This window comes from Terrapene carolina, unplaced genomic scaffold (assembly GCF_002925995.2).
Source record: "Terrapene carolina triunguis isolate 2854851 unplaced genomic scaffold, T_m_triunguis-2.0 Scaffold132, whole genome shotgun sequence".
NCBI classification, from domain to species: domain Eukaryota; kingdom Metazoa; phylum Chordata; order Testudines; family Emydidae; genus Terrapene; species Terrapene triunguis.
Window position 1 is genome coordinate 3,289,867 of NW_020664483.1, and position 15,214 is coordinate 3,305,080.

Below are 15,214 nucleotides of genomic sequence, written 5' to 3' on the forward strand. Positions count from 1 at the left end.
TATTCTTGTGTATACAGTTGCTTTACATACCTGATCTCCAAAGATGGCAAATGAGGAAGAAAGTCATTCCCCACGAAGAAACACATGAAGACCCAGTCATCTACGCTTCTCTCAATATCAAAAGTAAAAGGTAAACTGGCCATAGTTAGTTCTTTTTCCAAATACTGCAACAAAAAAAACCCAGACATTGGGAAGCTTGTCAGATGCTACTACAAATAGACTTTACATAAAGCAGCTTTACAAAACAATTTTGCATACCTCTCGCAGCACACTTAATCGGATAAAGATAAACTCTTGTTCAGAGCCAGGAGGACAATCTGCAAACTGATCATGCTGCAATACAAAAGAATATGGAAAAGTATGAACCACACACTGGCCCACCTTAAAACTTTTTGGCTTAATATTAAAGGTTTAATCAAAAAGGAATTAAGTATAGAGATACAAGTCAAATTCCTGAAGTCTTTATACTATTTTTTTCTTCTGTTTTTACTTTGACAAATTGCCTATCAACTTTAACTAGTAACGAAAGAGAGAGTAGGTTGCAAATTAGCACTGTATTGACACTTTATTGTGGTGCAAACTTTTTTTTTTTTTTTTAAGTAAAAAAGAGAATAAAGTCAGGCATTCCATTGATATTACTGCTATTGTACTTCAGCAAACCCCTTCCTCTCCCCCGCCCCACCCCCCGAAAAAACAAAACCCACCATCTGTGGACACTAAACTTTACTACAATTGAACTAACAATCAAAGAACTACTGCAAACTGTTAAAACTCTTACCTCTCCTTGTTTCTCTCTTGGCAAGCCTTGACAATCCTTAACCTCATGGCCAAACTGATTACAAAGACCACAAGGTTTGGGTTTATTTGGTTTAAACTCTTCTCTAATTATAGTGAAGTTTGGTTCATGTGTAGCTAGTCCAAGCATGATCAGATCAGCTATCAAGCAGGGCAAGAAAGAAAAGTAATGAAAAGTAGACATTAAGGCTTGTATATGAGTTAAAGAACCAAGTGTATTCCATTTTAAACAACTGCGAGCAAGGCATGTGGGTGCATTCAGTACAATTTGAAATACTGTACTGTAAAAAAATCAGTGTCGTTTGATACTACAGGTATAAATTAGTTCTTCAGCTATGGATAATACTCGGTCTTGTCCCCAAAAGTAAAATAGAGCTTCCAAAAATACATTAACCAATCCATGGGATACTTCGAATGCATCCATCACCCTAAGCATTTAACTTATTCACCATCTGGAAACTGCCAGTGTTAAAAAGCTTAACCAACAAACGTATTGCCAGCAAAGGAGGAGGACTTACCATCAGCCCCACACAAACAATGATGAGTGTTTGGGTCATGGTTTGGTTGAGCTAAACAAAAGAAAAATAAGTGTGTTCAAATCAAGCTATTATAGGCGATTTCATTGATTCTTCTGAACACATCTTACAAGTATACAGTAGAAGTATGCACATTTTAGTTAACTTACCTCTCTGTCTTCTAATGTAATCCATGATTTTGTGTTCCCCTTCACCAGGAGCACTAGCATCAGATAAAATAACCTGTAAAACGTTTAGAGCTATGTAAACTTTTTTTTTAACTGTGCTGTTGACATTAAGAAGTGAGTAAATGTTTAAGATCTCCGTGTCTTGACCACATGAATGCCAAACACTTGAAATGTTTAGTAATTTCATCTAAATTGCCTTTACTTCAATATGAATTATACACTCATTGGACCCAATTTAAGAGTCACTTGTTATTTACACTTGTATAAATTACTTTATTCAAACAGATTTTCTACCAATTCTATTAAAATAATACATTAACTTCATCAGAAAGTACATAAAGTTACTAGGACTGACAGTTAGCTAATGTATCCAATGTTTTCTAAGCAAGTTTAAAAGTCAGTTAAAACTTGCACTGGACAACCAGCAGTGTAAACATGCATGAGACCCCCACAGACCTCCTTTAGAACTCTGGAATCCCAGACACTCAGATACCACTGTGATGAGGACCATACAAGTACCCAGACAGACCAACAGTGAAGTTCACAAGCTCAGTTGCTTATGGAGGGAAATGCCCCCCAAATTAGAACACATTTTAAAAGCCCATCTAGGGTAAATGAACTGGTCAGCAGTCTCTGAAGAGGCTGATATTCTGCCCTCCCAACAGAGGGTAAATGCAATGTTATCAGTCAGCAGGAAGACTTGATGGGAAAAACAGGAAAGCCAGAAAGACAAGATAATAAAATTGATAGGAATCATTTTGGTTGCCTAGTATTGTGTTATCCACCAATCACTTGCAATAAATGAGAAAGAACTCAGGCCTGAGACCTACAAGAGGCAGAACACAAGTTAAAAATCCAATACAGAAAAAGGAAAGAAAAAAAAAAAAAAACATTCTGTAAAGAATGTGGGGGAAAACGTAAGGGTAGAGTCTTAACTCATACAGTCTTTAGAGACAATGTACCTTGGCTTCCAATATCAAATCCTATTATTGTGCTCCTTAAACCCCATTTTTATATAAAATCATAACAAATGGCTCTACTGGATGGTGTTATTAGGATGAAATGTATCTCTTAGGTGAAAATCCTTGATGTGCAAGTTACCCCCATCTCCAATAACACCATAGTGCCAGAAGACAAGGCTAATCTACTGTTTAAATTTACACTGTTCAATCATACTATAGTTCAGACTAATACACCCACCCTAATTTTTTTGAAGTAGGAAAGTGTGAAACTTACTGTCAAATTTTTCCAACCTGGGTCATTGTTTAAACGATCAGCAATGTAATAGCGAAGGCATTTAGCAAGATTGTCCATAAACTCGGTTCCCTAAAAGGTGATAGAAGAAAATAAATTAACCCATCATTTAGGTGTTAGCAGTAGCTGGTTAAAGTACAAGACTACTTACTGGTGTAATACAATTGCTGTCAAATCTCTCTTTCACTTCTTCTGGAGGAAGAAAGCCACCTAGAGAAAAAGGTTTAACAAAAAACACATCAAAAATAAATCATAAGAAATTAACGCCACTTTTGTAGGATTATCTAGAAACAAATCGCTTATCTGAAACAGTGAACAAAAAACACAAGCCCTTCTAATAAAAGCTATTTTGTTCCCACCAACCCAAGAGCAAGCTGCTGTTACCACTGCGTTATCTTCAATCAAAATAAGCAGAGAATTAACAAGGAACAAGACTTAATGATAGTCATGAAGTAGTTCAAACAAGGTGGGTGAGAAGAAAAAAAATGTGTAAGCTCAAAAGCTTGTCTCTGACAACAAAAGGTGGTCTAATAAAAGAAATCACCTCACTCATCTCTCTCTCTACTATCCTGGGACCAACACTGCTACACCATCACTGCAAACATGAAATAGTTCATGCAGGTAACTCAAAGATAACTTCTTCTCCCTGCTACAAGACGCTGGACAGAATGTGCTAGGAAGCGACTTCCTCTAACTAAAGCTGTTCTTGGCTTCCAAGAACTTTCCTCCTATAACTTCTCCATTATCCCATTTCATTGTTGGCAACACTAATTATCCATCTGGTCACTCAACTTCACAACCTTGGGGTAATTTTTGACTCCTCCCATTCTTCTATCTTCACATATAAGCTCTCACCAAATCCAGTCACTTCTCCCTCTAACATTTCTAAAGTCTTCCCCTCCTTCTCCAAGTCCAATGCGAGGACACCTGTTCACATCATAGTGGTCTCACATGGACTGCCCGTAGCCACCCAACCTTGCCAACTCACTTCTCCAATTCAGCCAGCATGTTTCAGCTAAAATAAATAGCCTTTGACTTTCATTCAGATCATGTCACATCAATCCTTAAGCTCCTTCAGGGGCACCTTACCTCCACACCAAGTTCAAGTGACTTTCAGCATCAAAACAATACACTTCACTACAGCTCATTACTCATGCCCAGCTGCTCTGCATTTAACAGTATTGCTCCCCATGTCTCCTTTCCCTACTTGCACCGCTGTGCCTTATACCACTGCCTCTCATTTAATGCAACAAGCATCTTCACTCTTCCTCCAGGACACTTTCGATTAGCTCTCCATTACAACAACCACCCCATCTCTCCTAACCTAACTTTTAAAAAATTAAAACGAATCCAGAGGTGCATGGGAGAAAGAAGGGACATTTTTCTTTTGCGCAATTTACTTTAGATCAGGGCTTTGGAGCGGAGCCAGAGCTGCAGGTTTTTGCCTGGAGCCCTGCTGTAGATTGTAAGTTCATTGGAGTAAGGATATATTTTCATAAGTTACTATATTATGCATGCCTGTGGCACTACATAAATGAAAAAACAGTCACCGAGCCCTACGTTTTTCTGTAGTATCTAGCCTCTGCTATAGTTAAAAACTGTCTATTTCAAAACAATTTCTCACTCTTAAAGCCATCAGTTACTGAGTAGCATCAGATATGATGCAAACATCTGTACCTTTTGCCAAAATTTCTTGTCTTATTCTTTGCTTCTCTTCTGCACCTTCCACTCCTTCCTTTGACGCTCTGAATCTCCTGGATCTCTGCTGATTCATTTTTGCACGGGGAGCCTAAAACATGTGTTATAGTATTTTACTCAACATTGTATTTGATTTTTTTCCCCTTATCTGCTCAGTTGTTTTCTGTGACTAAGGGTATGTCTTCACTACCTGCCGTAGCTGAAGTTGCATATCTTGGATCGACCCCCGCCCCCAGTGTAGACCAGCCCTTGGTAACACCCAACACAGCCTTATGGGGTTATTTAGACAATACATCACGGTGGAAGCAATCACGTAAAAAGTTTTCCATCTTCCAGCTGGCTCTTCCCTTCTTTTACATGTTCCCTCCTCCCCCAAATGAGTTCCCATAGCTGTAAGACCACAGGAAGCCAGCACTAGTATCACGGTGTGTCCTTTTGCTGAGCCAACTTCGGGGCAAGTTGTCTGCAATTTTCAAAAGGGAAGGGGGAAAGAATGTTGATACTTGACCTTCACCATCACTGGCTGATAAAGTCAGGTGAAAACTAAATATGCTCTCCAAGAAGCTTCTGAAGTGTCACAGTGGTCTGCCAGGTCCACTGCAATTGCAGTGACCCCAAACTAGTAGTAGTGACTCGGGATTTCCTGGCTGTCTCACGTGGTCTAGGATAAAGTTATGGACTTTGAAAATAAAGTCCTAGTATCTCCAGTCTTAGAACATTAAAGGAGACTAAGGGCTTGTCTTCACTACCATGCATTGATGTAGCATGTCTGGTGAAGACACACTATTTCAACAGGAGAGCACTCTGCCATCCCATCAACGCAATTGCTCCACCTCAAAACAATGCGAAAGCGGTGTAGACAAGCCCTTAGGCTTCTGACCACTCAGACTTCAGCCATCCTTTTAGTCACCTATCTGTATCAATAGCCTTGTTCAGGTATCACCCCTAGAAACCTTAAAAACATCCATCTCGGGTCATGAAGCATCCGGGGAACCAGTAAAGCCAACAGCCTCCCATAACTCTTAAGTAGTCACCAGCTCCTAAACAGTATTTAATTAGGGAACTCTGCTCCCAATTTTCTCTTGACATCCAGAGTCCCACTCCCATTCTTTTGGGGACTGCCCTTCCTTTTCTCCTTTTGGACTGGGAGGCTGTATTAGCAGAAAGTAGCAGATCCACCCAAAAAAACGCTCTCTCCTGTTCTGAAGCCGTATTTTGTATCTTTCAACTTCCTCATCCCTTTCCAGGGATTCGTCTCATAAGAGCTATCAGAAAGAAAGTCTCTCCCCTGTTACAGACAGGAGCAGTAGGCTGGATGCTACAGGCTTATATTGCTATTAAGTTTTTACTGCCATTACTTTCTCATTCCCAAGAAAAGTAGTATTGGAGGTGCATAGCTCAAATTTCTAAAGATGATTTTGCATAATATCCACTGAAGAATTACAGTGCTACAATCTAGATGTTTCATTTTTCAAGGTCTTTGTGGACTAAACACAATCAAGGATTGGAGTATTATGTACTGATTGTTCTATGACTAGCAAAAATAAGTTTTTGCATGTTAACTTTACAATAGATTTCCTCCCTTCTCCTTCAAGATTGGTTTGAGTTCTTGATCTGATGCCTTGTGGAGACATGGAAAATGTGCGCAAGCATAAGGGAAATTTCTGAAGTTCAGGCTCTGAACTCCCAGTATAAGGTTCTCTCTTGTTATAGTTGCAATTTCAGACCTAGAGATGATCCCAAAGCAACGGATTCCCTTGACTCAAAAAGCAGACACCCATTTCCTCCATCCTTGCCTCAGATTCCGCTAAACTTCCAGCTGCTTGGCTGGGTGCCTACCCATCAGTTTCCTCTTCAGCTGTAGCTTATTCATGCATTCATGCCTATATTTCTAGTTTTATCAGGACTTAGTCTCCACATTCTCTGTGACGCACCCCAACATAAGATCTTCAGAAATGGGGTAAACATGGAAGAGTCCACTTTGAAACCTACCATTGTGTCCTCAACAAAATAAGTCAGAACACAATGCAGAGATGGCGAACCCAGCTGTTCCCTTAAACCATTCACTTGGCTGGCAAAGAACACTAGTGTTCTAACTAATCCTAGTCCTTGCAGTTCAGCAAAATGCTTTTTTGAATATTGCCCACACCTGGCTCTTTCAAGAATACCTACTAACAACTAGATAATGCTAAGTGCTCCCTACGCCCCCCCACCCCAAAACATGGGCAAAGCTCCCCATTCAATATTTTCTGCTCTACCAGGTTGATGGGCTGTCTTTACCGCTGTTGTTTCGGGATTTCTACAAAGCACGGCAACACATGATTCTGTTAGTCCCAACCCAGGCAAGGCAAAAATTGTGCTTTGCCATAGGAACATGAGAGGTTACAACAAAGATCCCTGGAAATCAGAGGAAAAACATACCAACAAATGGAAACGTTAGTATGTTCTAGGGCAGGGGTCGGCAACGTTTGGCACGCGGCTCGCCAGGGTAAGCACCCTGGCGGGCCGGGCCAGTTTATTTACCAGCTGACGCGGCAGGTTCGGCCGATTATGGCCCCCACTGGCCGCGATTCGCCGTCCCGGGCCAATGGGGGCGGCGGGAAGCCACGGCCAGCACATCCCTCGCCTGCGCCGCCCCCATTGGCCCAGGACGGCGAACCGCGGCCAGTGGGGGCTGCGATCGGCCGAACCTGCCATGTCAGCAGGTAAATAAACTGGCCTGGCCCGCCAGGGTGCTTACCCTGGCGAGCCGCGTGCCAAACGTTGCCGACCCCTGTTCTAGGGTAAAGCATTAGTTAGCAGTGAACTTGATCAAGATGAGGAGGTACTCCCAAGATGATGCTTCTTAGGGACTTCCTTGAGGGAATATCCGGAGGGATCAAGTGAGCAGTCTGAGAAGATCCTTGATTCCAAGCCAAGACTGTTGTCACAAAGGAAGGCTGGGAATTCCTTTTCCTCTCGTGTCTTACCCTCTACTGTTGGATATTCCTCATTAGATCTTTGCCATCTCCCTGTGGCTTCAGGGGATGGGAAGGAGAAGGGAGAATGAGTGCCTGCCCAGATCTGAATCTACACTAGAGTTACCCAGAACTGCTTGTGTGTCGGCTGAAGCGTCTGACGATTACTCATAGTAATGGGGAAAGCTGCTGCTCACACTGATCACAGGAGTCCTGCGCAGACAGGAACAGCAGTCTGCTGCAATGCATCCCTTTATTTTCCTTATCCATCCCCAATTACTGCTCAATAATGCATTGATCAAAGAAGTTAGCCACTACATCATCGCCAAAGTGGATTTGATACATAGCATCTGCTAGTGCGGTAGGATGCAACTTAAGAGACATGACTGAAGGTAGAAAGGCCTTTTATAATGCTGCCAGGTGCCTGTCTCAGTGAGAAAACTCAGCAGTAGGTGCTAGCAGCATCCAAGTCCCAGCCACGCACCATGTGTAAGCATTTAAAATTTCCCTGGCAACATACATGAAATTTACAAGTGCTGTATAACTGAGAAATTTAGTATGAACTTTCTTTTAACACAATTTAACACACAAGTAATAGGTTTACTAACGACATTTTTTGCTGCATAATACTATAAACTGTAACACGGGGCACAGGATCCTAAAATCTCTAGCAGAGAACATTTTATTTAAGTTAATTATGTTGCTGTATCCTTAAAAACAAACTGAGTGCATATACAAACGTTTATAAGACCACCACAAATGATATTAAAGATCTACAATTTGGGAGGGAGGGGAGAGAGAGGAAATCTTTCAAATAGATACACACAGGCAGAATCCTGAGAAAAATAGATCCGGAGTCCGTGAAACAAATTTTAGTGTAACTGGTAGGGTTACATAACCAAAAATGGAATACTTAGAATAATGCTTTTTTGTTGGGTTGTTCCTTCAACCAAAACACCTGTATTAACTCGTTTCCCAGGGCACTGTATATAAGTCAGCCAAGGCAAGAAGTCAAGCAACAAATGTAGCTGAGTTCTTGAAATCTTTCACAATACAATTAAATTAGTTGCTAAATTTTGAGTGTCCATTTGTAGGCTTTTCTGATCTTTCACAGCCTGCTTGCGGCACAAACTACCACCGATTTCAAAGATTCATAGGATTTAAGGCCAGAACGGACCATTAGACTGGCCCTTATTTACAATGGACTTGTGTGCTGATGAAGCAAAGCAGAAGCTATCCCACACAACCCTCCACCCCGATATAATACACTAGACAAGAAAGCTTTCTTTGCTAACATTTCTTTGACATACGTCAAGGTGAAGTTTTAGCCAAATACCGGGTGCTATAACTGAAACAATACACATTAAATGAAAAGCTAAACTATTGCCTAATGAAGTTCATGAAAGCAGACAGCATCAACCTTAGCATTGCAATTAGGCATTACATGGAAAGACGACAAACATTTCAGTACTTACTACTCCATCTATTGCCATGTAGAGAAGTCGTCTTGGCCTGACAATGTTGAAAAGTCTGTCAATGTACTCAAAAATGGCAACCATCATTTCATCTTCATTTTTGGGAGCTGGTCTATAATTTAACAAGACATCCTGTTAATGTTTCAGATAATAGATAATACAAGCTATTTATGAAGTGACAAAAGAGTCACTTACTTGTCCTCAGGATGTGTACATGGATGGATAATACCATTCATATCCAAATACAGGTTATCAAACTCCACCTCATTGGGATTAGGCTTGCTGGTATCAACTGGAATTTTGATGCCATTGCATTCTTTAGGCTGTGAACACAGTAATAACAAGCCTTTCAGTATCTGCCATATTTCCAACAATTTTGTTATCAGAGAGGCTTTAAATACGTCAGACCCAAATGAGATTAAAAAAAAAAAAAAGGCGAAGGAGCAAAGAGCAGTTGCATGTCAGCCCACAACATGATTACACATAGACCATGTCTACACTACAAAATAGGCTTTGTTTAAAAATGGTTCTGGGCAAACATTATATGTCCACACAGACAATAAAACAAAACACTCCCACTACAATTAGGTAACATAACCAAGTTTTAGCCAGGGTTAAAACATTGTTCTTTAACATGTTTATATTTTTCCCCTCTGTCCACAAAAGCAAGAATAATGTTGCAAAAGAGAATGTTGTAGAGCCAGCAGGACCTTACATGGCTTCTGTAAATTTGATTGACCAAGGAGCCTGTCTATAGTTCTAATCAGTAGGAGGTTTTACAATATCAGTCCTACTTTAGTCTTTAAACTTTATAAAAGAGCTGGACTGGCACGTTTAGATAAACCAGGGCCACTATTTATTTCTCCAATATTAAATATTTAGCTTTACAGCACAGATCAAACAAAAAGACACCACTACTTTTCAGTTGTCCCTCTCTTCTTAGAAGAGTCAAAATCATGGTGAACAGATGACCAATCTTTATTGTATTAGATTTGGGGGCACAGCAGAAGCACTCATGCCCATTATGCTAGGCATCTGGTAACTGTGAAGGGACAGGAAAGAAGCACCTGCTTTCCCTCTAACTTTGGGAAACATTAGTTAAGAACAGCCATACTGGGTCAGACCAAAGGTCCATCTAGCACAGTATCCTGTCCTCCGACCATGGCCAATGCCAGGTGCTTCAGAGGGAGTGAACAGAACAGGCAAATCATCAAATGATCCATCCCGTCATCCACTTCCAGCTTCTGGCAAACAGAGGCTAGGGACATTCAGAGCAGGTGTTGCATCCCTGCCCATCCTGGCCAATAGCCATTGATGGATCTATCCTCCATGAAATTATCTAATTCTTTTTTTAAACCCTGTTATAGTCTTGGCCTTCACAAGATCCCCTGGCAAAGAGTTCCACACGTTGACTGTGCATTGTATAAAGTGCTTCCTTTTGTTTGTTTTAACCTGCTGCCTATTAATTTCATTGGATGACGTGTAGGTCTGGTGTTATGTGAAGGAATAAATAACACTTTATTTACTTTTTCCACACCAGTCAAGATTTTATAGACCTCTATTGTATCCCCCACTTAGTCGTGTCTTGTCCAAGCTGAAAAGTCCCTGTCTTTTTCATTTCTCCTCATATGGAAGCTGTTCCATACCGCTAACTATTTTTGTTGCCCTTCTCTGTACCTTTTCCAATTCTAATAGATTTTTTTTTTTTTTTAAGATGGGGTGACCACATCTGCACGCAGTATTCAAGATGTGGGTGTACCATGCATTTATACAGAAGCATATTTTCTGTCTTATCTGTTTCCTAACGGTTCCTAACATTGTTAGCTTTTTTTGACTGCTGCTGCACATCGCGTGGATGTTTTCAGAGAACTATCCATGATGACTCCAAGATCTCTTTCTTGAGTGGTAACAGTTAATTTAGACCCCATCATTTTGTATGTATAGTTGGGATTATATTTTCTAATATGCATTACTTTGCATTTATCAACACTGATTTTCATCTACCATTTTGTTGCCCAGCCACCCATGTTTGTGAGATCCCTTTGTAACTCTTTGCAGATTGCTTTGGAGTTAACCGTCTTCATTACTTTTATTTATAGTTCAAGGTGTGAGACGAGTTTAAGCCTGGCCTTGAAAGACTAGCTTCCTCCTGCTCCCTGTACACAGACAGATGTGATCCTGCCAACCCTCTTCCCCCCGGTAGTCAGCTTTCCCTTTTGTGGGGAGGGAGGGAAGACATCTCATTCTGCCCATTGGCTACCAGATGTTTTGGGATGCTCAGACACCACCCATCACCTTCCAGTTTGAGGAAGGTGTCTCCAAAGCAGATTGATGTCTATATTTTTGTGACCAATAACCATACAAAATCAATTACTCTACTTTCCCTTAGCTAAATCAATAGTTTCCAACTTTCATTCCCCAAATTCTTCTTTCCAGTCTGGCATGCTTTAAAATGCCCTTACCTAATGAACAGACCCAAAACAAACAGGTGAACAGATTGTACTGAACGCCAAACAGATTACAGGCTGCAAACCCCTGAATTTTCGAACTTCTGGAGATGGTCATTCCGCTGTCTCACAATCACACATGCTTTGGTCCTGCCTCTTTACTATTTATAAGGGGAGCAGTACCAGTCCTTTTATTAAGGACACCTAATGCTCTCCATTATTAAAATTTTACAAATCATTTTTGAAGAGCTCTGGCACCTCCGTAGTATACTATAGGGTCTTGAAACTTAGCAGGAGGATACTCCTGAGGGCCTCATCTCTGACGCGCCCAAAATTAGTGGAGACTTTTGCAAGTTCTGACCTTAATCTTCCCATGCAACCATCCCTGCACCTCACAAAGGCGTTCCAAAGACAAACTGATTTTTCTTTGAGAGACTCCGGTATTATGGCAGCAAGCACCACAGAAAATCCCTTGAGGAAATTAATAATTCTGTATTCAGTGTAGCAGGAACTAAATAATGCAGTAAGGCAGGCATGGGGCCACATACTGAATGATAAGGACAAAGACATTGAAAAGCTGCTTTATTCCCTCAGCACCATCCATCCTGTGCACTGAATGAGACAGAGATTCTGTTGAAAAAAAAATGTATGGGAGCATGCAATTAGAGACTCAATGCACAGGCACAAGGGGGCCAAATTACAGTTCCATAATCAATTACAATTGGTCATTAGTTTTTTAGATTGTGGTAGCGCCTGACATATATTAAGTGCATGCCACCCAGAAAAAGACAGTCGATACACCAAGAGCGCACAGCCCCACAACCATCTGTATGCTCAGCCTACAAATATTACAACACCCAATCACCTTTTCTATTGAGATCTGCCTCCTCCGCCTTGATAAGGACAATGCAATGTCATCCTACTTTAAAAAACAAACAAACCCATACACATATCCAAGCAGCTCTTATACAAAAGAGGCATTCAATCACAGTCCAAGTTGGAATCAGCCTCTATGCTCCTCATGCAAAGAACTCATTCCCTCTTGGGCAGCTGACATGGACCATTTCTCCCAGTCCTGGTAAATGATGCAAGCTATTTCCACTCTGCAAAAGCTGTTGTTAATCACATTTTAAGTGATCACTGCACAATTGTGTCTTGAGGCTTGATCCAAAGCCCATCAATGAGACTCTTTCCCTAGGAATACCTACCTTCTAGAACTTCCATTACCAAAATACCCCCACACAACACATTTAGCCACTTCAAATATCTTTAGCTACTACTGCTGGGAGAGGGAAGTGTAGAGAAGGAGTGCGTACAAGAAAGAAGGCTGTAGGGGGAAGCAATAACCTGGTGTATAATAGCTATGTTAATAGTAAGGTGTTTGCATGCGGGTGGGAGAGTGGAGTGTATGTTTTGTCAGGTGATAATTTCATTTCCTAGCTTTTTTGTAGCTGAGCGTCAGATACGTTACAGACATAGCAACCGGGAACGCTTCAAAATGAAGTTTGTGAAGTAACTGATACTGAATAGCAGGCTAAAGATTTTGCTTAACTTCCTTCTTGAGAATCAGTGTTTAACTCAACAGGACAAGTTTTAGTTCTGGAAACTTTTCAGTTCACGCTCCTGAATGTTTCTGTTTTAACTCAATAATGGTGCTGGTCACTCAACTGGTGTGTATATATTAAGATTCCCATAGCATCATCTTAAGCAAGTGAAATTATAGTTTGACTGTAATAATGGAGCATTAAACCCTAATATTTTATCCTTGAAGCAAGTTTAGGGCATCACCCTCATTTACCTGCTGAGAAAAACACTTTCAGCAAAAATAAGTTGCAGTGAGAAAGGGATTTAAAGTCTTTTCGGTTCTAAGATATAATATATACTACATCTCAAGGCAGAAGTTGAGAATATTCTTAAACGGCCTGATACAATCACTAGGGCTGTCAAGCAATTTAAAAAATTAATTGCGATTAATCGCACTGTTAAATAATAACCGAATACCATTTATTTAAATATTTTTGATGTTTTCTACATTTTCAAATATATTGATTTCAATTACAACACAGAATACAAAGTGTACAGTGCTCACTTTAGATTTTTTATTACAAATATTTGTGCTGTAAAAAACAAAAGAAATAGCTTTTTTCAATTCACCTCATACAAGTACCATAATGCAATCTCTTTATCTTGAAAGTGCAACTTACAAATGTAGATACTTTTTGTTACATAACTGCACTCAAAAACAAAACAATGTAAAACTTTAGAGCCTACAAGTCCACTCAGTCCTACTTCTTGTTCAGCCAGTCACTCAGATAAAAAAGTTTATTTATATTTGCAGGAGATAATGCTGTCTGCTTCTTGTTTACAATGTCACCTGAAAGTGAGAACAGACATTCGCATGGCACTGTTGTAGCTGGCATTTCAAGATATTTATGTGCCTGAAGGGCTAAAGATTCATATGTCCCTTCATCTTCAACCACCATTCCAGAGGACATGCATCCATGCTGATGATGTGTTCTGCTCAATAACGATCCAAAGGAGTGCAGACTGATGCATGTTCACTTTCATCATCATGAGTCAGATATCACCAGCAGAAGGTTCATTTTTCTTTTTTGATGGTTCGGGTTCTGCAGTTTCCGCACCGGAGTGTTGCTCTTTTAGGATTTCTGAAAGCATGTTCCACACCTCGTCCCTCTCAGATTTTGGAAGGCAGTTCAGATTCTTAAACCTTGGGTCAAATGCTGTAGCTATCTTTAGAAATGTCACATTGGTACCTTCTTTGTGTTTTGTCAAATCTGCAGTCAAAGTGTTCTTAAAATGAACAACGTGTGCTGGGTCATCATCCGAGACTGCTAGAATATGAAATACATGGCAGAATGTGGGTAAAACAGTGCAGGAGACATACTATTCTCCCCCACAAAGTTCAGTCACAAATTTAATGAACGCATTTATTTTTTTTAACAAGAGTCATCAGCATGGATGCATGTCCTCTGGAAAGGTAGCCAAAGCATGAAGGGGCATACGAATGTTTAGCATATCTGCAGGACTGGCTCTAGGCACCAGCAAAGCAAGCACGTGCCTGAGGCGGCACATTTCCGGGGGCGGCATTCCGGCCATCCTTTTTTTCCCCCCAGAAAAATCCACCGATGTACGGGGGGGAAATACATGAAGATCAAAATAATCTCCAGTAGTGCGATAGGAGCGTGACGTGAAAAATATCATGTCACGTTGTGACAGTCACTCATAATGTGAACATGCGTAAATGTGTAAACGTTAACGGTTACTGATTAATTAAATCAGGAATCACAATTATTTGTGTGTATTGTGCTGCCCTATCTGTGCCATTCACGCCAATTTCCGTGTCGCGTCGGTGCCAGTGGTTGTTATAGGGCTAAAATGCCGGGACAAAAACGAAAACAACTTTCCGGTGCTGCCTACCGGCAACAAAGAGAGAAACAGCAAAAAGAATTAGAAAAACTCTCTCGTACTTCAAATAAGTATTTTTAAAAAGTCGACATTACCAGTATCAGTGGCTTCTGGTGAGCGAAGTTTCTCAAAACTGAAATTACTAAAAAATTATTTGAGGTCCACCATGTCTCAAAATCGTTTGTCAATTGAAAGTACCATTGCAAAAAATTTAGATTTCACTGAATTATTAGAAGACTATGAAAGTATAAAAATCAGAAAAATTAAGTTCATATAAATTCTTTTAATTTATGAGAACCTGGGGGCACCGGAAGACACTAACGTTTTTCATTACAGTGTATAGTTGAACCCAAATTGTTTGTAACTGTGATTTCGTTCAAATTAAATGAGTACACTAGTAGGAAATTGTTTTATTTCACTAACTACAAATTCTCTGTTTTCATTTTTAAAAAAATTTTA

General features: G+C 40.3%; 1 protein-coding gene across 1 annotated transcript in view; it reads right to left on the reverse strand.

Moving 5' to 3' along the window:
- Window positions 1–15,214, reverse strand: part of XRN2 (5'-3' exoribonuclease 2) — a 91,897-nt gene that overhangs the window by 68,822 nt on the left and 7,861 nt on the right. The window contains exons 2-11 of the mRNA XM_024219970.3: window positions 9,078–9,205; window positions 8,883–8,994; window positions 4,430–4,541; window positions 2,904–2,962; window positions 2,735–2,824; window positions 1,481–1,553; window positions 1,314–1,364; window positions 779–936; window positions 259–333; window positions 31–164 (exon numbers count right to left, since the gene is read on the reverse strand). Of these exons, the coding sequence (XP_024075738.2) occupies window positions 31–164; window positions 259–333; window positions 779–936; window positions 1,314–1,364; window positions 1,481–1,553; window positions 2,735–2,824; window positions 2,904–2,962; window positions 4,430–4,541; window positions 8,883–8,994; window positions 9,078–9,205 (992 nt within the window). The remainder of the gene's footprint in view (window positions 1–30; window positions 165–258; window positions 334–778; window positions 937–1,313; window positions 1,365–1,480; window positions 1,554–2,734; window positions 2,825–2,903; window positions 2,963–4,429; window positions 4,542–8,882; window positions 8,995–9,077; window positions 9,206–15,214) is intronic.